The sequence below is a fragment of the Danio rerio genome, chromosome 16, assembly GCF_052040795.2.
Source record: "Danio rerio strain M-AB ecotype USA chromosome 16, GRCz13ab, whole genome shotgun sequence".
In the NCBI taxonomy this organism is placed as follows: domain Eukaryota; kingdom Metazoa; phylum Chordata; class Actinopteri; order Cypriniformes; family Danionidae; genus Danio; species Danio rerio.
In genome coordinates, this window is record NC_141036.1 from 24688354 (window position 1) to 24715492 (window position 27139).

General features: G+C 33.2%; 1 protein-coding gene and 2 long non-coding RNA genes across 23 annotated transcripts in view; 2 read left to right on the forward strand and 1 right to left on the reverse strand.

Moving 5' to 3' along the window:
- LOC101883647 (uncharacterized) overlaps window positions 1-27139 on the forward strand; it is a 713507-nt gene that overhangs the window by 300133 nt on the left and 386235 nt on the right. The window lies entirely within an intron of this gene.
- LOC141378074 (uncharacterized) lies at window positions 15650-24925 on the forward strand. Of its 13 annotated transcripts, none has more exons than XM_087286984.2 (11): window positions 15650-15733; window positions 18649-18739; window positions 19414-19463; window positions 20372-20479; window positions 20697-20827; window positions 20956-21007; window positions 21132-21221; window positions 21301-21439; window positions 22696-22766; window positions 23263-23350; window positions 24724-24925. In XM_087286984.2, exons 4-6 carry the CDS (start codon window positions 20438-20440, stop codon window positions 21005-21007), a joined length of 225 nt encoding a protein of 74 aa, XP_087143110.1. In that variant the 5' UTR covers window positions 15650-15733; window positions 18649-18739; window positions 19414-19463; window positions 20372-20437; the 3' UTR covers window positions 21132-21221; window positions 21301-21439; window positions 22696-22766; window positions 23263-23350; window positions 24724-24925. The 13 variants fall into 13 exon arrangements, with proteins under 13 accessions (XP_087143110.1, XP_087143109.1, XP_087143112.1 ...); XM_087286983.2 differs by having other exon boundaries at window positions 20956-21002; XM_087286986.2 differs by having other exon boundaries at window positions 20956-21002; window positions 21318-21439.
- Window positions 16190-18301, reverse strand: LOC147840259 (uncharacterized). 8 transcript variants are annotated; one of them, XR_015511355.1, is made up of 6 exons: window positions 18079-18301; window positions 17416-17481; window positions 17248-17264; window positions 17060-17136; window positions 16848-16897; window positions 16440-16577 (listed from the first exon to the last, which is right to left on the reverse strand). It is a non-coding gene; the product is annotated as an uncharacterized LOC147840259 (long non-coding RNA). The 8 variants fall into 8 exon arrangements; XR_015511352.1 differs by having other exon boundaries at window positions 17216-17264; XR_015511354.1 differs by having other exon boundaries at window positions 17416-17484.

Genomic DNA, 27139 nt, shown 5'->3' on the forward strand with positions numbered 1-27139 from the left:
ATAAAAATAATAAAACACGTACATTTAATGGACGAGCTTTCATGAAGTTGACAATTTTCACAGCGTCATTAAGTACATACAAAAGTTCATCCTCGCATGCTTTTCATCGCTTGAGCTTTTTGGTGGATGCTGCAGTAACCAGATGGTGCAACTAGATGATACCCAGGAAACAGATGGTGCATCTTTTCGGATGAAAGCTACTGCTACTCCATTTTGCCTAATTTTTGTCTTTTTCTTCAGTTCCTCCAATTTTCCTTAAAAAAATGTACAGTCATGTCTTGTAAGTGACTGTGTCTTATTTGGTGCCGGACCATATATGAGGGCTTAATGCTGCGTTCACACCAGATGCGGAACGCGCGTCAAGCGCGAGTGATTTACATGTTAAGTCAATGCAAACGCGCAAATAGACATCCTGCGCTGCGATACACGCGAATGAAAAAAAGGCAGCGTATTGTGCTCAAAAACCTCTATGTAGTTTTCAGCATTAATGGGGCCATCATGCAAGTTACCTTTGCCAAAGGCACTGACACCACCCCATATCATGACAGACCCTGGCTTTCAAACTTTTTACTGGTAATAGTCTGGGTGATCCTTTTCTTCTTTGGTCCAGAGATCACGTCGACAGCACTTTTGGACACTGTTAACATAGGGCTTCTTTTTGGCACAGTACACAGGTTTAACTGGCATTTGTGGTTGTAACTATGTATTATGGTACTTGACAAAGGTTTGCAAAAGTATTCCTGAGCCCATGTGGTGATATCGCTTGGATGAATGACGATTCTTGATGCAGTGCTGCATGAGGTATCAGAGATCACGATAGTTCAGCTCAGGCTTCTGTCCTTGTCCTTTATGCTCTAAAATTTCTCCAGACTCCTTGGATCTTTTAATTATGTTATCCACTGTTGAAAGTGAAAGATTCAAAAATGTCATCCTGTCTTTTTTTAAGGAACATTGTTTTTAAACTTTTCTATAATTTTGTCACATATTTGTTGGCAAACTGGAGATCTTTGGCCCATCTTTGCTCCTAAAGGACTAGAGCTTTCCTGAGCTTTCCTGGATGCCGCTTTTGTACCAAATCATAATTACAATCACCCTTTGACATCACTTGTTTAAAATCACATAATTTAACCAGTTTACCTGATTACTAAACCTAAATTGCTGCATTTCAAACTTTTTAAAATGTGTTGCAGGTCTCAATGACAGAAAAGAATATATTAACAAATTAATTAAGTTGACCAGACAAAACATTAAATAATTTGTGTTCATATTGTCTGCAAGTCAAGAGAAATTTGGAAATCATTACTTTCCTTTTTCATTTGTGTTCTCCATACTGTCCCAACCTTTTTGTATTTGGGATTATATATGTGTGTATTGTGCATATTTAATATGTCTGTTGTGGTGGGATAGAGGGAAAACACCAACACAGATGTATGTTGAACACTCTTTTCCCAGAAGGGGTGATTTATTTACAGTGTGATGAGTGGTACAGACGAAGTGCAGTGAATGTCTTCTGGTCATGAAGAATGCAAGTGCTCTGGGGAAAGAGAGTGAAGCCGTGCAGGGTGTGGAGGTATAGGTGCTGATCAGCTGTTTGATTCTGCTGTGAGAGAGGGGAACAGATATTAGCCGAGGAGACATTCGAGAGAAATGTAGCTTATAGTCTGTTGCATTTGCTCTGCTTAAATCTGGTCCTCTTGATGTCTCTCAGCTGTGGCTGATTAGGTGTCAGCTGATGCTGATCTGGGATCATGACGACATTGCATTGGTAAACATTGATAAACTCACCACATACAGTTGAAGTCAGAATTATTAACCCCCTTGAATTATAAGCCCCCCTGTTTATTTTTTCCACAATTTCTGTTTAACCAAGAGAATATTTTTTCAACACATTTCTAAACATAATAGTTTTAATAACTAATTTCTAATAACTGATTTCTTTTATATTTGTCATGATGACAGTAGATAATATTTGACTAGATATTTTTCAAGACACTTCTATACAGATTAAAGTGACAGTTAAAGGCCTAATTAGGTTAATTAGGGTAACTATGCAGGTTAGGGTAATTAGGCAAGTTATTGTATAACAATGGTTTGTTCTGTAGACTATGAGGAAAGAACATAGTTTAAAGGGGCTAATAATTTTGTCCTTAAAATGGCTTTTAAAAAATTAATAACTGCTTTTATTCTAGCCGAAATAAAACAAATAATTTTTTTCCAGAAGAAAAAATATTATCAGACATACTGTGAAAATTTCTTTGCGCTGTCAAACATAATTTGGAAAATATTTAAAAAAGAAAATAAAAATCAAAGGGGGGCTAATAGTTCTGACTTCAACTGTACCATATGCATGCATATATTTGAGAAAATGTTTTTCCAAACCTTGGTCTTCCAGACCTTGGAATTGTTTTAATCATTACCATTAAATGAGTTTAATTTGAGATCGTATTGACCTTATTCTTCAATGCTGAAGTGTGCTCGTTTTTGTGATTGTTTTAGAACTTCTGATTCAGTTAAGGGAAAAATGACTAGGAATAATAAACGACTGAAAATGGTCAAACTACTCGCTCTATAAACAAGTGTTTGCATGATTATACAGACAAAATAAAATACTATACTAAGAAAATATCAGTTTGAAACATAAAGCAGCAAAACGAGCAGTTTTTAATGTGTAAAAATGAATGGAAGTGAATGAGACCGGAAGTCTCTAGCCAAAAAGATTCAAATGGCTGCGCCCGCTCTTGCACTAAGTATAAGAATAAGCTGAATATGACTGTTGTTAATAACAAATAATCTATGATTTATTTGTTGATGGATAAGTTTCCTTAGTCATGCATGTTTTTTCTTCAAGACACTGTCTTTTTGTGTATAACGTTTGATCTATTTAGGTCAGTTTTCAATACATTGAATTCCCTCATGAAAATTTCTAGTTGATCAGATTAGCTATTAAAATATAATATAAATATAGAGATTAAGATTATGCCACATTAAGACACATACAGTATTAACACCATAATTTAATTTAGTCATGAGGATGGTCTCTTTTTATTCTGAAAAGTAAGCAGCCAACTGCAGCATAAACGCGAAAATGCTGAGCTATTGTAATTTATTGGGTTGTTGCCACATCAGATATGGTTGCAGCTGGAAGTTATTGAAAATGATTAATGTTATTTATTAAATATTTCATAAATTGTATTTTAATAACGTCTAACCCCACCCCAACCCTAAATCCAAATGTCACAGTGACGTATAACAGTAGTTGTACAGACTATTATTTTTGTTATCTATTAAATTATCCAATAAATTGTATTTTTAACACCTACCCTAACCCTAAACCCAACCATCACAGTACTATAAAAATATTAATTATTGTTATACAGTGTCATAAAAAATGTGGCTATATTGATGTGCATATCACACTTCTGGCTGGCCGTATATCCTGTCTAGACTTTACCTTAGCATTGGGCCATACAGTACAAATCCAATCATTGGATTAAAAATAAGTAATTTAATTTATTAAAATATAACCCATAATTGGGTTTGTATTAATTTGACCCAACATTGAGTTGCCACAACCTAGCAATTTAGCAATTTTAGAACATTACCCTTCATGTGCCTTGGTCTGACCAGCCACATCTCCACATCATAACAACATCAAGGTTTGATTTTTCTTGAGTCTGGTTACTTTTGTAGTGGGCTTGCTACTCAAGTTGTAAAACCTCTTATTTAAATTCACACATAAATGTAAATTCTGTCATTGGTTTACTCATCCTGCCCTTGGTCCAAACCTGTTTGAGCTTCTTTCTTCAGTTATAATGCTGCTCTGTGTTTTACCTGGGATTTCCCGTTTTCTGTAAACCTAAACCATAAATTGATGATGTCTTACATCACTAGCCTGGTCAAACAGAAAATGATCTGTCTTGCTTATTTCTCTAGATTATTTGAAACATAACAAGTTGGCAAAATATATGACGCTGAACAGTTCTAGGAATTTTTTGGATATTTTAATTTTGGTTTTAACGGCATGTGTGTTGTTCAGGATGTTTAATGTAGTTCAATGCATCATAGTTTTTAGTTTTTCTTTTGTTTCGTGAAATCCTGTAATCATGATAATCTGAACATAATAATTCAATATTAAATAAAATACAGCTGTTCCTAATTTAATACTGTTGAAACTAAAACAATAGAACATGTATTTGTTTGTCTTTTATTTCAACAATAATATCAGTTCCTTCCCAGCAAGCACACTTAAGACCCACTTAAGTGAAAAGCCCACTTAACATTTTAACGGCAAACAAAACATCAACTTTTTCTTTTTCAGTGGATAATTTACAGTTACAACTGAACAACCGCAGCATTCAAAGCTTTACTCACTGTGGTCAGATAATTGTATGGTTTCATGGTTAGCTGCAGATATAGGTCAGTTAACCATGAAAATCATTTAGGACTGTGTGTTTGGTAATAATGATACTTGGAGAAGGTATTTATAGAACTATAGTGGAAATTTTTGTGAACGCTTATATTAACAGTCATTAAGTGTCATTCAGCTCATATGTATACTCACTAGTCATTAAAACAGTCCACCCTTCCAAGATACATATGTCTATATGTTTTTTTTTTTTTTAATGAACGCCATGAAAACTAATGGCAAAGATATATATATATATATATATATATATATATATATATATATATATATATATATATATATATATATATATATATATATATATATATATATATATATATATATATATATATATATTTATCACTCCCGCTCATGATATATATATATATATATATATATATATATATATATATATATATATATATATATATATATATATATATATATATATATATATATTTATCACTCCCGCTCATGATATATATATATTAGGGATTCACCGATATGGATTTTTATTATGGATATTTATTATGGATTTTTTGGCCGATACCGATAACCGATAATTCTTCAGACTTGGAGGCCGATAGCCGATATGTATAGGCTGGTAATCATAAATATTTTAAATTATTAAATTTTCATACAGCAAACTTCATAAAACATTGAACTGCTCTTATGAACTGAATAGCCTATACACAAAGCAAAAAAGCTATAACTTCAAAATTCCAAGGATATTATAGACCTATATTCACGATTTCACATAAATCAGCATGCAAAAAATTATTTCGTTTTCTTCATTCATAGCAAATTACAGTTTTTCTCAGTCGCTTTGGTGCGTTTCTCATAACACTAGTGCATTTCTGCACAACAGTTAATGCATTTCTCAAAACAATTAGTACAAACTGCAAAACCTACGTAGCTGATAACCTGCAAAAGCGCATCACATGCTAAAAATGGATAGTTTATTCCTCAAAAGCAAGTATTGATGTCAATTAAAGTGTCAGTATCATCAAAATGAAAAGTCCTGACACCACTGTTTATGACCAAGATAGTCAAATGGCTTAGTCATGTTTTCATCATGACAGTTTACTCTGTACATTTTTTCAATGCAAAAAAAGTCAGATTTTGGTGAAACTTCCTAAAAAAAATCTAAAGATAGTGCTATATACTATTAGCACAGCCAATTGAAAACTACAGTAAAGTTAGACATCACTGCATTTAGTGAAGTATCAGAGTACAAGACACTGAATATGTGTGTTTCACATTTTTTCTGCATTTGCTCTTTACAATTTGAATTTTTTTCACAGCATTGTGCAGAAGAATAAACACACCTTTATTTACAACAAACATAAACTTCCTTTGGGTATAGCTGGGCACAACTGTAAACAATATTGCAGAACATATTGGAACTGAACCAATACCTGTACATACACAGGTCTGTAAATCATTCATGAAACTGAAGGCATTTTCAGTAAAATAAAGATTTAAACATTGTTTTTAAATAAAATTAGCTTGCAAGATTTTGACAACTAGTTCAACACTTTTGTATGTAATAACTCAAGTAATGAAATGAGGACTATTAGTTTTATATGGAATGACTATTCAGCATTTACAAGTTTAGTTAATTTTGACTGACATGACATAAGCAAATGATAATGTTATAAACAGCAGAGAGTTGTATGGAAGCAGTTGATGCATGTCCAAAAGCATTTGCAATTTGATGAAAGGAATGAGAAACTGCTACTAGGATGTGCACAAATGACTAATTGTTTAGAGAAATTTTATTATTATTTAGAGAAATTTTGTATTACCTGTTGTGCAAATGTAAATAGTGTTGTGAGAAATGCACCAAAGCGACTGAGAAAAGCTGTAACATGCAAGTTGATTGTTGCATAAAATAATAGAATAAATAACAAAATGGTATTTAATTAACAAGCAAGATAAACATATTTAAATAAGATGGAAATGAAAGAGCTAAGGACTGAAACCAGCTCAAATGGTCATGAATAAAACATGTTACAGGGATGTACACATGTACAAATATGTCATGTCTGAAAAAGCCTTTATCAGAGGTGTTTTGACAGTTTAGAGCCACCGTATAAGCCAACAGCTAAATACAGAGAGTACGTTTTAGTACGTTTAGAAAATGCGGCACAGATTCCTCCTATTTGCCGTTTTGACATATCACATGTAGGTGCTGCTTGTCAATCAGACGCTTCTGCGCTCGTTCTTGCCGTCAATCGCGGGAAAATGATCGATGAAAAGTTTATGATAAACCGCTGGGGTGTGTGTGAGACAGAGGAAGAGGGAAAGAGAAAATAGGAGCGGTTTTTAAGCTTTGGTGACTTATTTGTTGTACCACACGGAAAGTAATAAATATTTTGAACCAAGTTACATGTGTCCTCTTTCATTCACCAGCTGCAACGAAAAGAGTTCACCCCAAAACTAATATTATTCGGCCATGGAGTAATAAGGGATTCTCCCCTGATATCGCTAACACAATAAAGAGATGGAGCAGGAAAGGTTTACACATGTAATATTTTTCCTGAGGCGATTTAAAGCAAAATACACAATGACACTCAATCAAGCATATCTACAATGATAAGGAACGTGGTTACTAATTAGAGTTAATTAATTAATTAGAGTTATTAATGCACAGCAATGCCACGTGAATAAAGGACAGACTTTGAAGGAATAAACAGTGTGAGGAAAGCTCCATGGTGCACGTACTGGACAAGTCTGAACATGTTCCGCCCACGCGAGCGCGGCACGCAGGTCTGTACAATTACGTAATTTATCGGCTTAAATATCGATCGATAACGATAATCTTAAAAATAACGTTTATCGGCTGATAATGATATGGGCGCCGATATATCGTGCATCCCTATATATATATATATATATATATATATATATATATATATATATATATATATATATATATATATATATTAAAATCCCTTTAGATTCATCAACACGCATGATGGTGTTCACCAAATTTGCTTAAACTAAGCACTCTAAAGTATGGCTGTAATTTACAAGCTAGGATTCTGACATAGCAATGTGAAACTTATGAAATGTGAGGGCTCATGGACGCAGATTAGAGAATAGGGCAGAGAATAGGGCTGTCTTTGACAGCTTGCGACTTTATCGGCCATTTTTACTGAGTACATTTACATGGACACCAATACTCCGCTTTTATGATTAAGATAATACTGATTAAGAGTCGAACATGTAACAAAGGATTTTTTTTAATACCTTAAAGGATCACGTGAGTGCCGAAATGCAAAGGTTTTTCTTTCCGTTTGCCATGCGGTATGAAATTACATTAAAAGGCACATAATTTACCCCTTTTTTATGATTTAATACTAATATTATGTTTCTTCTGAGTGTGCCAGTTTAGGTTCAGTTCACAGTTCAGATGTTTTTATTATAATGTGTTCAAAAGTGTTATGTTGGGGGGTGTGTACACAGCTCACTGTTTGAGGGGCGTGTTGCTTCACATGAAAATTAGTTTCGGCTTCCCGCCTCCACCAGGACAAACACAACGGCGCTGCCCGAAGCGCCACCCGCGGCACCCAAACGCCGTCCCGGAGCAGCGCCCATGAGAGCTGTTTTAAAATTAAGTTATGGCTGAATTGCCTCTTGTTACAGTTATGAAGTAGTTTGATAAGCAGGAAATATTCATGGGCCAATGACATGACCATATTATTGAAATATATGTTAAAGTCAGAATCATTAGCCACCTGAATTATTTGCCGCCGTTTATTTTTTCCCCAATTTCTGTTTCTATGTATTATGGTACTTGACAAAGGTTTGCAAAAGTATGAGCCAATGTGGTGATATCGCTTAGATGAATGACGATTCTTGATGCAGTGCTGCATGAGGTATCAGAGATCACGATAGTTCAGCTCAGGCTTCTGTCCTTGTCCTTTATGCTCTAAAATTTCTCCAGACTCCTTGGATCTTTTAATTATGTTATCCACTGTTGAAAGTGAAAGATTCAAAAATGTCATCCTGTCTTTTTTTAAGGAACATTGTTTTTAAACTTTTCTATAATTTTGTCACATATTTGTTGGCAAACTGGGGATCTTTGGCCCATCTTTGCTCCTAAAGGACTAGAGCTTTCCTGGATGCCGCTTTTGTACCAAATCATAATTACAATCACCCTTTGACATCACTTGTTTAAAATCACATAATTTAACCAGTTTACCTGATTACTAAACCTAAATTGCTGCATTTCAAACTTTTTAAAATGTGTTGCAGGTCTCAATGACAGTAAAAAAAGAATATATTAACAAATTAATTAAGTTGACCAGACAAAACATTAAATAATTTGTGTTCATATTGTCTGCAAGTCAAGAGAAATTTGGAAATCATTACTTTCCTTTTTCATTTGTGTTCTCCATACTGTCCCAACCTTTTTGTATTTGGGATTATATATGTGTGTATTGTGCATATTTAATATGTCTGTTGTGGTGGGATAGAGGGAAAACACCAACACAGATGTATGTTGAACACTCTTTTCCCAGAAGGGGTGATTTATTTACAGTGTGATGAGTGGTACAGACGAACTGCAGTGAATGTCTTCTGGTCATGAAGAATGCAGGTACTCTGGGGAGAGAGAGTGAAGCCGTGCAGGGTGTGGAGGTATAGGTGCTGATCAGCTGCTTGATTCTGCTGTGAGAGAGGGGAACAGATATTAGCCGAGGAGACATTCGAGAGAAATGTAGCTTATAGTCTGTGGCATTTGCTCTGCTTAAATCTGGTCCTCTTGATGTCTCTCAGCTGTGGCTGATTAGGTGTCAGCTGATGCTGATCTGGGATCATGACGACATTGCATTGGTAAACATTGATAAACTCACCACATACAGTTGAAGTCAGAATTATTAACCCCCTTGAATTATAAGCCCCCCTGTTTATTTTTTCCACAATTTCTGTTTAACCAAGAGAATATTTTTTCAACACATTTCTAAACATAATAGTTTTAATAACTAATTTCTAATAACTGATTTCTTTTATATTTGTCATGATGACAGTAGATAATATTTGACTAGATATTTTTCAAGACACTTCTATACAGATTAAAGTGACAGTTAAAGGCCTAATTAGGTTAATTAGGGTAACTATGCAGGTTAGGGTAATTAGGCAAGTTATTGTATAACAATGGTTTGTTCTGTAGACTATGAGGAAAGAACATAGTTTAAAGGGGCTAATAATTTTGTCCTTAAAATGGCTTTTAAAAAATTAATAACTGCTTTTATTCTAGTCGAAATAAAACAAATAATTTTTTTCCAGAAGAAAAAATATTATCAGACATACTGTGAAAATTTCTTTGCGCTGTCAAACATAATTTGGAAAATATTTAAAAAAGAAAATAAAAATCAAAGGGGGGCTAATAATTCTGACTTCAACTGTACCATATGCATGCATATATTTGAGAAAATGTTTTTCCAAACCTTGGTCTTCCAGACCTTGGAATTGTTTTAATCATTACCATTAAATGAGTTTAATTTAAGATCGTATTGACCTTATTCTTCAATGCTGAAGTGTGCTCGTTTTTGTGATTGTTTTAGAACTTCTGATTCAGTTAAGGGAAAAATGACTAGGAATAATAAACGACTGAAAATGGTCAAACTACTCGCTCTATAAACAAATGTTTGCATGATTATACAGACAAAATAGAATACTATACTAAGAAAATATCAGTTTGAAACATAAAGCAGCAAAACAAGCAGTTTTTAATGTGTAAAAATGAATGGAAGTGAATGAGACCGGAAGTCTCTAGCCAAAAAGATTCAAATGGCTGCGCCCGCTCTTGCACTGAGTATAAGAATAAGCTGAATATGACTGTTGTTAATAACAAATAATCTATGATTTATTTGTTGATGGATAAGTTTCCTTAGTCATGCATGTTTTTTCTTCAAGACACTGTCTTTTTGTGTATAACGTTAGATCTATTTAGGTCAGTTTTCAATACATTGAATTCCCTCATGAAAATTTCTAGTTGATCAGATTAGCTATTAAAATATAATATAAATATAGAGATTAAGATTATGCCACATTAAAACACATACAGTATTAACACCATAATTTCATTTAGTCATGAGGATGGTCTCTTTTTATTCTGAAAAGTAAGCAGCCGACTGCAGCATAAACGCGAAAATGCTGAGCTATTGTAATTTATTGGGTTGTTGCCACATCAGATATGGTTGCAGCTGGAAGTTATTGAAAATGATTAATGTTATTTATTAAATATTTCATAAATTGTATTTTATTAACGTCTAACCCCACCCCAACCCTAAATCCAAATGTCACAGTGACGTAACAACAGTAGTTGTACAGACAATTATTTATGCTATCTATTAAATTATCCAATAAATTGTATTTTTAACACCTACCCTAACCCTAAACCCAACCATCACAGTACTATAAAAATATAAATTATTGTTATACAGTGTCATAAAAAATGTGGCTATATTGATGTGCATATCACACTTCTGGCTGGCCGTATATCCTGTCTAGACTTTACCTTAGCATTGGGCCATACAGTACAAATCCAAACATTGGATTAAAAATAAGTAATTTAATTTATTAAAATATAACCCATAATTGGGTTTGTATTAATTTGACCCAACATTGAGTTGCCACAACCTAGCAATTTAGCAATTTTAGAACATTACCCTTCATGTGCCTTGGTCTGACCAGCCACATCTCCACATCATAACAACATCAAGGTTTGATTTTTCTTGAGTCTGGTTACTTTTGTAGTGGGCTTGCTACTCAAGTTGTAAAACCTCTTATTTAAATTCACACATAAATGTAAATTCTGTCATTGGTTTACTCATCCTGCCCTTGTTCCAAACCTGTTTGAGCTTCTTTCTTCAGTTATAATGCTGCTCTGTGTTTTACCTGGGATTTCCCCTGTTTTCTGTAAACCTAAACCATAAATTGATGATGTCTTACATCACTAGCCTGGTCAAACAGAAAGTGATCTGTCTTCCTTATTTCTCTAGATTATTTGAAACATAACAAGTTGGCAAAATATATGACGCTGAACAGTTCTAGGAATTTTTTGGATATTTTAATTTTGGTTTTAACGGCATGTGTGTTGTTCAGGATGTTTAATGTTGTTCAATGCATCATAGTTTTTAGTTTTTCTTTTGTTTCGTGAAATCCTGTAATCATGATAATCTGAACATAATAATTCAATATTAAATAAAATACAGCTGTTCCTAATTTAATACTGTTGAAACTAAAACAATAGAACATGTATTTGTTTGTCTTTTATTTCAACAATAATATCAGTTCCTTCCCAGCAAGCACACTTAAGACCCACTTAGGTGAAAAGCCCACTTAACATTTTAACGGCAAACAAAACATCAACTTTTTCTTTTTCAGTGGATAATTTACAGTTACAACTGAACAACCGCAGCATTCAAAGCTTTACTCACTGTGGTCAGATAATTGTATGGTTTCATGGTTAGCTGCAGATATAGGTCAGTTAACCATGAAAATCATTTAGGACTGTGTGTTTGGTAATAATGATACTTGGAGAAGGTATTTATAGAACTATAATGGAAATTTTTGTGAACGCTTATATTAACAGTCATTAAGTGTCATTCAGCTCATATGTATCTACTCACTAGTCATTAAAACAGTCCACCCTTCCAAGATACATATGTCTATATGTTTTTTTTTTTTTAATGAACGCCATGAAAACTAATGGCAAAGATATATATATATATATATATATATATATATATATATATATATATATATATATATATATATATATATATATATATATATATATATATATATATATTTGCCATTAGTTATATATATATATATATATATATATATATATATATATATATATATATATATATATATATATATATATATATATATATATATATATATTAGGGATTCACTGATATGGATTTTTATTATGGATATTTATTATGGATTTTTTGGCCGATACCGATAACCGATAATTCTTCAGACTTGGAGGCCGATAGCCGATATGTATAGGCCGACAATCATAAATATTTTAAATTATTCAATTTTTATACAGCAAACTTCATAAAAGATTGAACTGCTCTTATGAACTGAATAGCCTATACACAAAGCAAAAAAGCTATAACTTCAAAATTCCAAGGATATTATAGACCTATATTCACGATTTCACATAAATCAGCATGCAAAAAATTATTTCGTTTTCTTCATTCATAGCAAATTACAGTTTTTCTCAGTCGCTTTGGTGCGTTTCTCATAACACTAGTGCATTTCTGCACAACAGTTAATGCATTTCTCAAAACAATTAGTACAAACTGCAAAACCTACGTAGCTGATAACCTGCAAAAGCGCATCACATGCTAAAAATGGATAGTTTATTCCTCAAAAGCAAGTATTGATGTCAATTAAAGTGTCAGTATCATCAAAATGAAAAGTCCTGACACCACTGTTTATGACCAAGATAGTCAAATGGCTTAGTCATGTTTTCATCATGACAGTTTACTCTGTACATTTTTTCAATGCAAAAAAAGTCAGATTTTGGTGAAACTTCCTAAACAAAATCTAAAGATAGTACTATATACTATTAGCACAGCCAATTGAAAACTACAGTAAAGTTAGACATCACTGCATTTAGTGAAGTATCGGAGTACAAGACACTGAATATGTGTGTTTCACATTTTTTCTGCATTTGCTCTTTACAATTTGAATTTTTTTCACAGCATTGTGCAGAAGAATAAACACACCTTTATTTACAACAAACATAAACTTCCTTTGGGTATAGCTGGGCACAACTGTAAACAATATTGCAGAACATATTGGAACTGAACCAATACCTGTACATACACAGGTCTGTAAATCATTCATGAAACTGAAGGCATTTTCAGTAAAATAAAGATTTAAACATTGTTTTTAAATAAAATTAGCTTGCAAGATTTTGACAACTAGTTCAACACTTTTGTATGTAATGACTCAAGTAATGAAATGAGGACTATTAGTTTTATATGGAATGACTATTCAGCATTTACAAGTTTAGTTAATTTTGACTGACATGACATAAGCAAATGATAATGTTATAAACAGCAGAGAGTTGTATGAAAGCAGTTGATGCATGTCCAAAAGCATTTGCAATTTGATGAAAGGAATGAGAAACTGCTACTAGGATGTGCACAAATTACTAATTGTTTAGAGAAATTTTATTATTATTTAGAGAAATTTTGTATTACCTGTTGTGCAAATGTAAATAGTGTTGTGAGAAATGCACCAAAGCGACTGAGAAAAGCTGTAACATGCAAGTTGATTGTTGCATAAAATAATAGAATAAATAACAAAATGGTATTTAGTTAACAAGCAAGATAAACATATTTAAATAAGATGGAAATGAAAGAGCTAAGGACTGAAATCAGCTCAAATGGTCATGAATAAAACATGTTACAGGGATGTACACATGTACAAATATGTCATGTCTGAAAAAGCCTTTATCAGAGGTGTTTTGACAGTTTAGAGCCACCGTATAAGCCAACAGCTAAATACAGAGAGTATGTTTTAGTACGTTTAGAAAATGCGGCACAGATTCCTCCTATTTGCCGTTTTGACATATCACATGTAGGTGCTGCTTGTCAATCAGACGCTTCTGCGCTCGTTCTTGCCGTCAATCGCGGGAAAATGATCGATGAAAAGTTTATGATAAACCGCTGGGGTGTGTGTGAGACAGAGGAAGAGGGAAAGAGAAAATTGGAGCGGTTTTTAAGCTTTGGTGACTTATTTGTTGTACCACACGGAAAGTAATAAATATTTTGAACCAAGTTACATGTGTCCTCTTTCATTCACCAGCTGCAACGAAAAGAGTTCACCCCAAAACTAATATTATTCGGCCATGGAGTAATAAGGGATTCTCCCCTGATATCGCTAACACAATAAAGAGATGGAGCAGGAAAGGTTTACACATGTAATATTTTTCCTGAGGCGATTTAAAGCAAAATACACAATGACACTCAATCAAGCATATCTACAATGATAAGGAACGTGGTTACTAATTAGAGTTAATTAATTAATTAGAGTTATTAATGCACAGCAATGCCACGTGAATAAAGGACAGACTTTGAAGGAATAAACAGTGTGAGGAAAGCTCCATGGTGCACGTACTGGACAAGTCTGAACATGTTCCGCCCACGCGAGCGCGGCACGCAGGTCTGTACAATTACGTAATTTATCGGCTTAAATATCGATCGATAACGATAATCTTAAAAATAACGTTTATCGGCTGATAATGATATGGGCGCCGATATATCGTGCATCCCTATATATATATATATATATATATATATATATATATATATATATATATATATATATATATATATATATATTAAAATCCCTTCCCAGACAGCACACATACGTTGGGCCAACGTCGGCCGAAGGTCAACACGTCGGCCCCTCTAATTCTAACATCGGTATATGGTCGGCCAAACATACGCATGATCGTTCGGTCATGTGTTCTATTGTTCCAGCTCAACAAACGTCGGCTCTGCATCGGTTAACGACCACAGGCCGACGAAGCACTTCATAAGCACTTTATCTCTCATGCCCATGAAAGAATCCGGCAACATATTTGGTTTACAATTAAGTTTTTGCGTGCATAATAAATTAGACAAACGCGACATGCATCATGTCTACTGCGTCGGTCGGTCCAGCTTTAAATAGCCTACATTCATGCAGTAAAACTGACCAAAATGCCTACAATACATGATTTTAATTCATTAAAATATAAAAAGTTTTATTGTTATGCTTAAATAATGAAAAAGTTGTTTTTCTGGTGTTAACTGCTGTTTGCTTTTTTTTTATTGTGGCTTTTTATAATACATTTTCCCTGTAAAAATCAAGTATGTTCTGCATTTCGGCTGTTTATTTAAAATAAACACCTTTTTACAGAGTGACATCTTTGTTTTATATATATATTTGCATTTATATTTATTGGTTATTTATTTTTGACAGTGAATCTGATGCACAAATAAAGTGTTTGTTTTGTAACAGTTTAGTAGGCTATAAAGCTCGTCTTAAAGATAATAGCGTATATAAAACTGCTAAATACATTTTAAATTCAAGATATAAAATACAAGGTTATTATTTAAATTGTCTATGGAGTGATAATGTTTAGAAATGTAATACTGACTTTGATGTGCGCGCGTGCGTCTCATTTCAACACTGGAGCGGAGAGGATGTTGCTATGGGAAACGAAGCTACAACACGACACGACACCACCTAAAAGACACAACACGACTTCTCTCAAGCTGCCGTTTTGACTGTTTTCAGGTAAGTTTAGTCCCTAAAACAAAGCAAATACTACAAAAAACTGTTCCTCACACTTTTATTATTGGCAATTGATGAATATTCAGTTGAATAGTATGTTATATAAGAGTGGTAACCCAACAAACACAGTTACGTTGTAGCGATGTCTGCACAACGTTGTATTTTTTCAAAGGCAACGTTGCCGCTTACGTGCTCGCTACATTGTCACAACGTAGAAATGTAAGACGTGAGAAGGCTGTAGCAACGTTGTCGTGCGACATTCAGCAACCGCGAGGCGGCGTTCTTACTACTTGTATTAATATTTTTTGTGGCAGTTTATCAATACTGCCTAGAATACAGGATAAGCAGCAATTCTTTTCCAGTATTGCTTAATATGAAATATTGTTCATTTATTTTTCCTATTTAATTTAACAATTGCATGTGTAAACTTTAAAGTGTTTAAAATAACACACAAATGAATATAATCAAACTTTTTATTATATATTTCACAACATTTAATACATACAGTACACATCTAATTATAAGCAAACAGTATATGTTTAGAGTATATGTTTAGATTATATATATATATATATATATATATATATATATATATATATATATATATATATATATATATATATATATATAATTAAACTAAAGGGTAAACAAACAAGAAAAGCAAACAAGAAATCATTAAAATGTAAATATACATATAAATAAATATATAAATTAAAATTCAGACACTGGGCAGTGAAGCTCTGGACTGGAGAATACAGCAGACCGGGGAGCGCAGCTGAAGACCAGTCGTAGTTGTTGGTATGGAGAAAGCAGTCAGAGGAAGAAACAAATCCAACAGATAATCCAGCTTCAGAGATCCACAGCAGACACAAGTCAAAATAGGCAGTGAACAAGAGAGGACAGATGGAAACAACTATGACTAGCAAGTTATTGAAGTTTCAGACATTTATTGTAATTTCATTACATATAAAATCTCCAGTGAGTAATTATGTAGCCTACTTTATTTTATTGCTTTAATATATCATATACCAAAATTACATACAATTAAATGAATTTAGAGATACAGGGAAAACAGGTTTGAGTTAACAGAAGTCAGAGTTAGTCTCCCAATACTTACTTAAATTATGAGAAGAGAAAGAAGAGGTCCTATAGTTGTGGCGTTGCTCGCTGTAAATGGAATGTTAAAATTAGTGTCATTTCAATAACAGCTGTACAAAATAATAAAGTAATTTTTCATAAGCATGATCTATTTTCCACATTATGAACATGCTGTTTTAGGTAACGATACTACATTTATTATGATAGTAAATAGAGTAGTATACTTCTTACCTCATTCAATTATTCTTTCCATAGATCAGGAATTACAGCAACACTGATCTGAGGTGAATTCAACAGCTGAAAAAATTCTGAAAGACAAGTTACATAAGTAATTTGAAAACAACAGTGAGTGGTTAAACAATAGAGTTTTATGCAACTTACACATACTTAAAATCCAGAAATTATCAATAGAAGATTACCTCCATGTGAAAATAGCCTGTTGAGCAAAGAAAAGAGTGGGTTTTAAATAAAACATCAAAAGATAAATCAAAATAGAAATTTAGACTAGCAGACCTTTTTATTAATATCTATATTAATCAGGCATATGAACATCAACTTATATACTTTAACTTATAGGGATAGCTCACCCAAAACTGACAATTCTGCCATTTAGCCTCATCCTTTATTTGATCCAAACTTATTTAGCTTTTTTTCTGCTAAACAATAAAAAAGATGTATTAAATAAAGCTGGAAAACTGTAACTATTTAATTCCATAGTGTTTTCCTACTATGAAAGCAAATGCTTACAGTCTTTAGTGTTCAATAGAATAAAGAAACTTAAAGGTTTGGAATCACTTAGGCTATTATTTACAGGGCAAATAATTCGTGAGTACATATCATTTTTGAGTGAACTGTTCCTTTAACGGGACGCAAACTGCACAGAGATGTTTTGTATTTAAAAGTTATTTTGTGTGTTTTGTAAAAAGTGGATCGGCTCGTGTGATAAAGTATCAGACTGATCACTATGGATATGGAAAAAACTGAACTTCAAAAACATTATTTTCCATTTGACTAAAGACTAAGCGTAGGTAAATAATCAGGAAATGTTTTATCGAAAGATTTAACATAATGATTTTAATGTTGTTGCCGTCCGTGAACGGAATGCTGAAATGTTACTCGCTCGTAATAACTTCATTACGGCTTTTGTGTGTGTGTAATGTTGGAACAGATTGTTGTCGAAATCGTAGGTTTGTTTGAATATTCACGATTTACGTATCTTATTTAGCAAGAAGAAATAAAACAATACTCACGTCTCCTCGGTCGTTGATGAATGAGACGACGGCTTGTTGAAATTTAAACTGATTCAGCTGTGACCAGTAAATGTTGTACAGTGGTCGTCCACGCCACCCAAGCACAACCTAAAGTATGCGGCCCTCGTGATGTTTAAATGGCAACCTTATGTCATCGTTGTGACAACGTTTAGCAACAACGTAGAATCCTCAACCTTTTTGCAAGGTTGGTACAACGTTGTAGGAAGGTCGCTACGTTGAGGCAACGTTGTGTGTTTGTTGGGAAGTCTTCGTAAAAGTCCGTTAGCATATTAGCACCGGTAACGTTAGCGTCGGGGTAATATTACGTTAACTTACTTAATGTTAACGTTAGCTCTTGTTAAACTTGTTTGTTAAAGTTTTGGCTTTTACTTATTCTTTATGTGTAGATGAAAGGATTTGTCAATGTTTTATTGAATGCACTTCATATGTAGTCTAAAATACGCATTGTTACGTTACTGTAAAGGAACGTGAATCAAAAGTTCAATCGTGTTTTGATATTTCATGTTATCTTAAACAAATGTTAAGTAAAAAAGTGTTCTGTGGTTTCAGGAGTGAGAGAATAACCCCCTGCTACAGAAAATATAACACAAGATTCCTAAATTTCTGAAGGGAGCTGATCACAGAGATGCAGAAAAGACAGGTAACTTTAAGCAGAGGATTAATTCATATGAATTTCCATTGCACATCATTATGCACATGTTACATGTCTATATATTATGCATCTGTTACTTGTCTTTATTGCAGTTATTTTAAGAAAGTTTTGACATTGAAACATGTGAGTGGTATTAAATTTCACATCACATGATTCTTCAGAATTTAATAAATATGCAGATTTGCTGCTATATCTGCTGAAGTAATATTTGTGATTTTCATTTTGTTTAATTTTTTTATGATTAATTGATTTATTAAATCTTAGAAAAAGTTTACACTAAATTATTTGTCATCACATCTGTTTTTAGCATTGATAGCAATCAGAAATGTTTCTTGAGCAGCAAATCAGCACCATTTGATAATCACCATTATATTAGTTCAACCTCAAGCACTAAATCAACATCTTAAAAAAAGGTTTCTGAAAGATCAAGTGATACTGAAGACTTGAGTAATGATGCTGAAAATTCAGCTTTACATCATAGCTATGAATTACATGTATATTTACACAGTTCACCCATCCCTTACACCTTAACTCATCCTCAAACAAGTCAATTTAAGCCCTAAATTAATAAATTTTGATTTGTACAGGCATGATATGCAACTTGTATTCAGTCGTTTTGTTTTTTCTTTCTTTTGCTTTTGTTTTCCACATCAACTGAAAAGAAGGTCAAAGTTTAACCTAAGTGCCGTGTAGCTGATGAACATCTTTATATGTAAGTATATTTTTGACTGACTGCCAGACACTTGTAAAACAGTGATGAGCAAACGAGGGGCCGTTCTTTTAAAAAAATCAGGGAGATGCAAGTCTGGAGATTAATATACATTTTAATTCAAAATTGATTTATCTGGAAATATTTCATAATTTGTTGAGATATGTGCCCTTTATGCATTTAGATGTCCATCCACGTTTAAAATACTTTTAAATTTAACAAGGGCTGCAAGTTATAAAAACATAAACAAACACAAAAATGTTAAAGTAAATTGAGAAAACATTTTCATCAGTTTGACAACATACACAATCTCACAAATAGCATAGAAAAAGTGACAAAGCTCTCTTCTTTGTCTGTGTTTTATTACTCTCTTTGCACTCTCGGCCACTGTATGTAACAGCGATTAGTATAATGTAACAGTAGACAGATGAGGAATGTGAATATGTAGTTTAACTTTAAGGAGCGTTACTACTGGAACCATTTTTTTGTACAAATATATATATATATATATATATATATATATATATATATATATATATATATATATATATATATATATATATATATATATATATAGTATTGATTTACCTGTTAAAAAAATTAAGCAAAAAATTAATTAAAAGGTAGATCAGCTCCTGACAGACATGTTAACAAATCAGTTTAACTCTTATTAAATTCATTTATTCATTCATTCATTCATTCATTTTCTTTTCTGCGTAGTCCCTTTATTAATCTGGGGTAACCACAGCGGAATGAACTGTCAATTTATCTAGCATATGTTTTACGCAGTGGATGCCCTTCCAGCTGCAAGCCATCACTGGGAAACAACCATATACGCTTATTCACACTCATACACTACAGACAATTTAGCCTACCCAATTCACCTGTACCCCATGTCTTTGGACTTGTAGGCAAAACCGGAGCACCCAGAGAAAACCCACGCAAACGCAGGGAGAATTTGCAAACTCCACACAGAAATGCCAGCTGATCCAGCCGAGGCTCGAGTCAGCATCCTTGCTGTAAGGCGACAGCACTACCTATTGTGCCACCACGTCACGCTCTTATTAAATTATATTTATATAATGTTGTGTTTCAGTACATGCTATTTTGGGAAGACAAAATATATTCATAAGCTCTCAGAAAATTCAATAAGAGAATTAACTGCACAATTACTTGAAATGTGTGGATGGGATTACATTATTTGTTAACCCAAAGTGAGTTTCTCTTTCTTTGCAGTATTGGATGCCTGATTGCAGTTCAACTCCAAACTCAGTTGGACCAGCTGATCAGTGTCTTCAGTATTACCACAAGCTACTGGGCAGATGTGTGGACAGCTATGAGCCAAACTTGGGACGTTTGGTTTTTAGGTAATACCAGTGACAAAGTATTTAGTAAATTGCTTATAATGAAAGATGCTTACTGCTTACCCCCTTATAGTTAAGTTGTTTGCAGTTTCATTGTTGTAAAAATACCATACTTTTTCCTTTTTTATCAGCAGGTGGAGAGACTGTCTGGGCAGCAGAAACAAGACAACTAATCATAGTTAGGTTGAGATTAGTATTATTAACTTGACTAGTTTGGTTGTAGACTTGTTCAATACTTAACAATTTGTATAAGTTACAAGATCAATGGTCCTGCTATCAATGTTTTTGTAACTTAAATTCATTACAGTTTAGATACAATCAAATGTCCAACCATCTCTGAGTGAATGACATCAAGGAAACAGGATCAAAAGATCATTCATTATAGACCGTTTCATAGGTAACAGCACATCCTTTGTGAAAAATAATTTAATTTTGTGTCATCATCACAAGACCAAATACTTTTCAACTGATTTCAGTTGGTTATATTTTTCAGGTCATTCTGTTCTCCTGGTTGTGAGGATGTGCAGAGGCTGTATTTGTCAGTGTTATAAGACTTGTGCAGCTGTATCCAGACATACAAGCAGCCAACAAAGAGTTCTGGAGCAGGACAGACAGGTAGTTCACAGTGGCTAGGCTAGAAGTTTATACTTGGGTGGCCAGAAAGTGGCCTCCGCTATTTTGAGGGGGTCCATACAAATACACCAGTGTAAGCTATACTATTGCACTGAAAAAATTAAATGAAAGAATTAATTAATCGGTTGAACACAAAATATTTTAAAGAAAGCTTAAGTATCAAGGTGGAAATATACAGTATCTGTTACATTGTAGTACATGAGCTGGCTAATACAGACTCGTTAATGTTTAGTTGTTAAAATTAGTTAAATACTAAATCCTATACTTGAGACCGGCTGCATATACAGCTTTAACTGAACTGAATTTAACTAGAACTACACCAGCATTCCAAGTGCTCTAGACTAGCTTTTTGCACTGGTGCGTCTAAAATGTTTGATGGCATTGCATTTAACACTGCAATTTTACATGTTAATTTTTTTTTAGATCACAATCCATATAGGCAATATTGACTTGTAAATGATTAACTAAAATCGGGTCAACAACCATTATGGCGATTGTGTGTAGAATTTTGAGGAAATTAATGAATTTAATCCATTTTGAAATAAGACTGAAACATTAAAAATGTGGAAAAAGTGAAGCGCTATCAATACTTTCCGGATGCATTGTATATCGTTTTTAGCGCGTTATCAAAGACTTAAAAAAATAGTCCAACATTATCTACAGCAGCAAAAGACCCTCCACATCGAAATCTACTGGTCAGTTCACGATTCAGCAAACATCTGAAAAACAAATAGCTTATTATGCCTTCACAAGAAATCAGTGTTTTTGAGTCTAAGTAAGATAGTACTATTTTATTAAATTATTATTTAGCCTGGCATGTTTACTGTTACAAAATATTTTAAATGTTTCTTAAAATAAAACATATTGTGTTCAATAGGGAAAAAGTAGCTGTTTTTTACACAGAGATAAAAAAACACATTTCAGAGCAGTAATCACAATACTGTGAACCTATGGTATTTTTATCCAAGATTATACCCTCAGAATCTTATACCTGCCCATTCCTAGCCAGTTACAGTCAGAGTTTTTTTAATTAATTTTTTTTTTCAGTTGGCCTATATTCTGTTTTTCTATGTTCTTGGAATTGCTGCTGTGCATGAAAATGTGACGATATATCCAGGTTCTATAGTTAATTCTGAAATAAATCTTAAAATGAAACAATATTTAAAAATGCAATATTTAATGTGTCAGACACTAAATAAACATGTCAATTCATTTATATTAATCTGATTCCTTAACAGGGTGCACGGTGGCGCAGAGGGTAGCATGTTTGCCTCACAGCAAGAAGGTTGCTGCTTCGAGCTTCGGCTAGGTCAGTTGGCGTTTCTGTGTGAAGTTTGCATGCTCTCCCCGTGTTAGCGTGGGTTTCCTCCGTGTGCTCCGGTTTTCCCAAGTCCAAAGAAATAGGTGAATTGGGTATGCTAAAATTGACCATAGTGTATAAGTGTGTGTGAACGAGTGTGTATTGGTTGCAGCTGAAAGGGCATCTGCTGCGTAAAACATATGCTGGATAAGTTGGCCTTTCATTCCGCTGTGGCGACCCCAGATTAATAAAGGTACTAAGCCCAAAAGAAAATGAATGAATGAATCCTTAACAGTTAATATTGGTATAATGAGCAGCAGTTGTCATTTATGTAAATTAACCATTTGAGTGTGCTTAGTTTGGGGTATGTTGTGCCATTAAATTGTCAATAGGTTTTTTTTTTTCTACATTTTAAATCTGCTTTAGCTTTCTTTTTTCCTATAAACCTGGAAATATAAAATATATATATTTTTGGTTTTTAACAAATTGTTTATTTTATTCTTAGATTGGTGTACGCTGATGGTCTGCTGAGAATTCTGCTGAGTTGAAGGGATCATTCTGTCAGACAACCTCTCCAAAATACAACAGGACTAGTAAGTAACATCCTAAACATACACGACTGTTTCATAGCTTTTAGGTTGGTATGGTAAATTCTCTTCTGATAGTGTCAGCTTTATTTAATTAATACAGTCAAGCAGTAATACTGTGAATTTAATATAATGTATATAATTAATAGTGTCACATGATCCTTCTGAAAAAATAGTATTCCAATGTACTGATTCTCTCCTCAAGCTGTTTTTTTTTTATTATAAAACATTTTAAATAAACATTTTTAGTATTCTTGATGTATGAAAAGTGTATTTTTAAGAGCATAGTATTTATTTGAAAAAAAAAAAAAAGTTTGCTTTTTGATGATTGCTAACAATCAGACATGTTTCTCTAGAACAAAATGAATTTGTGCAAAAAAGTATTCTCACTGAGCGTTGTCCAACTGTGGTCCAACACGTCATTTAAGTTTTCAAATAAGCCTAAAAGACTTGATTAGCTGCATAAGGTGCATTTAATTAGAGAGTTGAATATATAATTTCTTCATATATCCTCCTCTATAGCCTACATATAATAGAAGTTGTTTGCTGAAAAACCTTTTTGTAGCAGAAATAAAGCTATGATTAGGCCCACCCGGATTTTTCGCAGAACTCCGCAGATGATTAGCCTATCATTAATTCTGTTTATTTACTTGAGTAAATGTGTGTAAATCTATATTTATTCAGTTTTTTAATTAATTTTAGTAATATTATTGACTAATGTGAAAATGTTCATCTGATTTATGTACAATGCAGTTTGTACAGTAATATTTTCTGTCTTACTAGATATGTTATATGAAAAACTTGCTTTATTTACCAAATAAAGTAAATCTAATTGGATTTGCATTTTAAACATTAAATAAAACTTAAAAATATATTATTTTTTATTTCATATATTAAGGTTTTAGTTATGATAATCCCAAAATAATTCCGCAGAAATCCGCAGACTTTCACCAAAATCTTCAGCAGAAATAGCAAAAAACATCCGCAGATTCCTCCTGGCCCTAGCTATGATGTATTAAATGTGGTGTACAGTGTGACATTTTAGTTGACGAAACTTAGTTTAATTTGCATGTAATGTGGTATCTGAAGATTTGACATATATTTAGATACACATTTATACTAACACAATGATACTAAAAACCAAAAAAAAAAAAAAACATTCATTATGATTTCACAAGGAATTTAACTTCTTAAATGGCTTTTCTGAAAATTAGTGCTCAAACACACTCTTTAAGTTTAAATTAAATTACACATTTTAGCTAGGCACTTGCATAACACATACTCCAGTTATATGTCATGAAACAAATAATATATATTTGTGGCAATATGAACTGCTGCAATGCTAATCTTTCTCCTTTTGGTTTCTTGCTTTATTTAAGGGTTCCCACTACAAGGATTAGATTTGGCTACTGCAGTCCCGGTTTGGGCCAGCCTCACTTGTGAAGACTAAAGATGAAGACAACATACAAGAACAATTTAGAGGATGGCGACACACTTTTTATTCCACCTATATATCCCCTTTTATGTGTAAGCAACATTCCACAAGAATAAAACAAAACTAAATGACAGGTTATTTCTTTTAATCTTGTCTGTTTTCTTGGTACACAATTTACAACCAGTTATATATATATATATATATATATATATATATATATATATATATATATATATATATATATATATATAGGTCAGAGCAAGAAAATATTATGTTTTCTTCTGGAGAGAGTCTTATTTCTTTTATTTCGGCTAGAATAAAAACAGTTTTGAATTTTTTAAAAAACATTTTAAGGTCAATATTATTAGCCCCTTCAAGCAATTTTTTTCGACTGTCTACAGAACAAACCATCGATATACAATAACTTGGCTCATAATAACTTAAGCCTGTAAATGTCACTTTAAGCTGTATAGAAGTGTCTTGAAGAATATCTAGTCAAATATTATTTTTTTTAGAGTTTGCTTAAAAAAACTGGTTATCTCTGAGAAAATATTGTTATTTTATATTATTGATGTGTTATTAGTTCAGAGGAGATTGCAAATTGTTGAATGCCATTCATAAAAAAATTGTAAAAAAAAAAAATTGACTACAGACTTTAATAAGATTTTATCAAATTATTTTAATTTGTATGATTTTATTTACTACTGTAAATATTGTTTGCTTGGTATTTATTTTGTGTTTGTGTCCTCTTTTATTATTGTAACTCCCTGAAGAAAGTCTTTTGGATAGTGAACACATGACTGGTATTATCATGTATTTTAAGATTATAGTCTTGGAAACATGCATTTTCTTTAACACTATTTAAGAAATTATAAGCATTATAACATGTGCTTACACAAGTTATTTGTGTTTTTACTATAGTAAACTATAGTCACCTAGTGTACATGTTTTGAAGTACTTGTAAATATTCCTATGGTCTTAATGTAAATGCTGCAATGGACTTTGTATTAAAAATCTTAGTTGCACATTAGTTCAGCCATGGTTATAGTACAACTTGTTGGTTTTGTTTTAAACGTGGTAAAACATGGTTATGTGTGATAAAAGTATGTTAATCTATCTGTATGTTAGTGAAAATATTAATAAATATTCAACTTATTGAGAGTGGTGTGTCGTGTTTATTATAAATAAGCAGCTGCTGCAGCTAGTGGTCCATGAGCAAAACGCCTGAGAACAGCGCCTCCGCGGAGCGGCCGGTATTTCCGGTTGCGTCGTCCTAACGTCGGCCGGACAGCGTTTCCGATCATTTGCCGACGTCGCGGCGACATTTTGCCAATTAGCAAACGCTCCCTGAGCGACATCGCACCGATGGAATTTTGAAAATCGGCACGACGTCGGCCCAACGTATGTGTGCTGTCTGGGTTTAGATTCATCAACACGCATGATGGTGTTCACCAAATTTGCTTAAACTAAGCACTCTAAAGTATGGCTGTAATTTACAAGCTAGGATTCTGACATAGCAATGTGAAACTTATGAAATGTGAGGGCTCATGGACGCAGATTAGAGAATAGGGCAGAGAATAGGGCTGTCTTTGACAGCTTGCGACTTTATCTGCCATTTTTACTGAGTACATTTACATGGACACCAATACTCCGCTTTTATGATTAAGATAATACTGATTAAGAGTCGAACATGTAACAAAGGATTTTTTTTAATACCTTAAAGGATCACGTGAGTGCCGAAATGCAAAGGTTTTTCTTTCCGTTTGCCATGCGGTATGAAATTACATTAAAAGGCACATAATTTACCCCTTTTTTATGATTTAATACTAATATTATGTTTCTTCTGAGTGTGCCAGTTTAGGTTCAGTTCACAGTTCAGATGTTTTTATTATAATGTGTTCAAAAGTGTTATGTTGGGGGGTGTGTACACAGCTCACTGTTTGAGGGGCGTGTTGCTTCACATGAAAATTAGTTTCGGCTTCCCGCCTCCACCAGGACAAACACAACGGCGCTGCCCGAAGCGCCACCCGCGGCACCCAAACGCCGTCCCGGAGCAGCGCCCATGAGAGCTGTTTTAAAATTAAGTTATGGCTGAATTGCCTCTTGTTACAGTTATGAAGTAGTTTGATAAGCAGGAAATACTCATGGGCCAATGACATGACCATATTATTGAAATATATGTTAAAGTCAGAATCATTAGCCACCTGAATTATTTGCCGCTGTTTATTTTCCCCCCAATTTCTGTTTAACGGAGAGAAACAACACATTTTTTCAACACATTTTAACTGATTAATTTTATCTTTGCATTGATAATATTAAATAATATTTGACTAGATATTTTTCAGGACACTTCTATACAG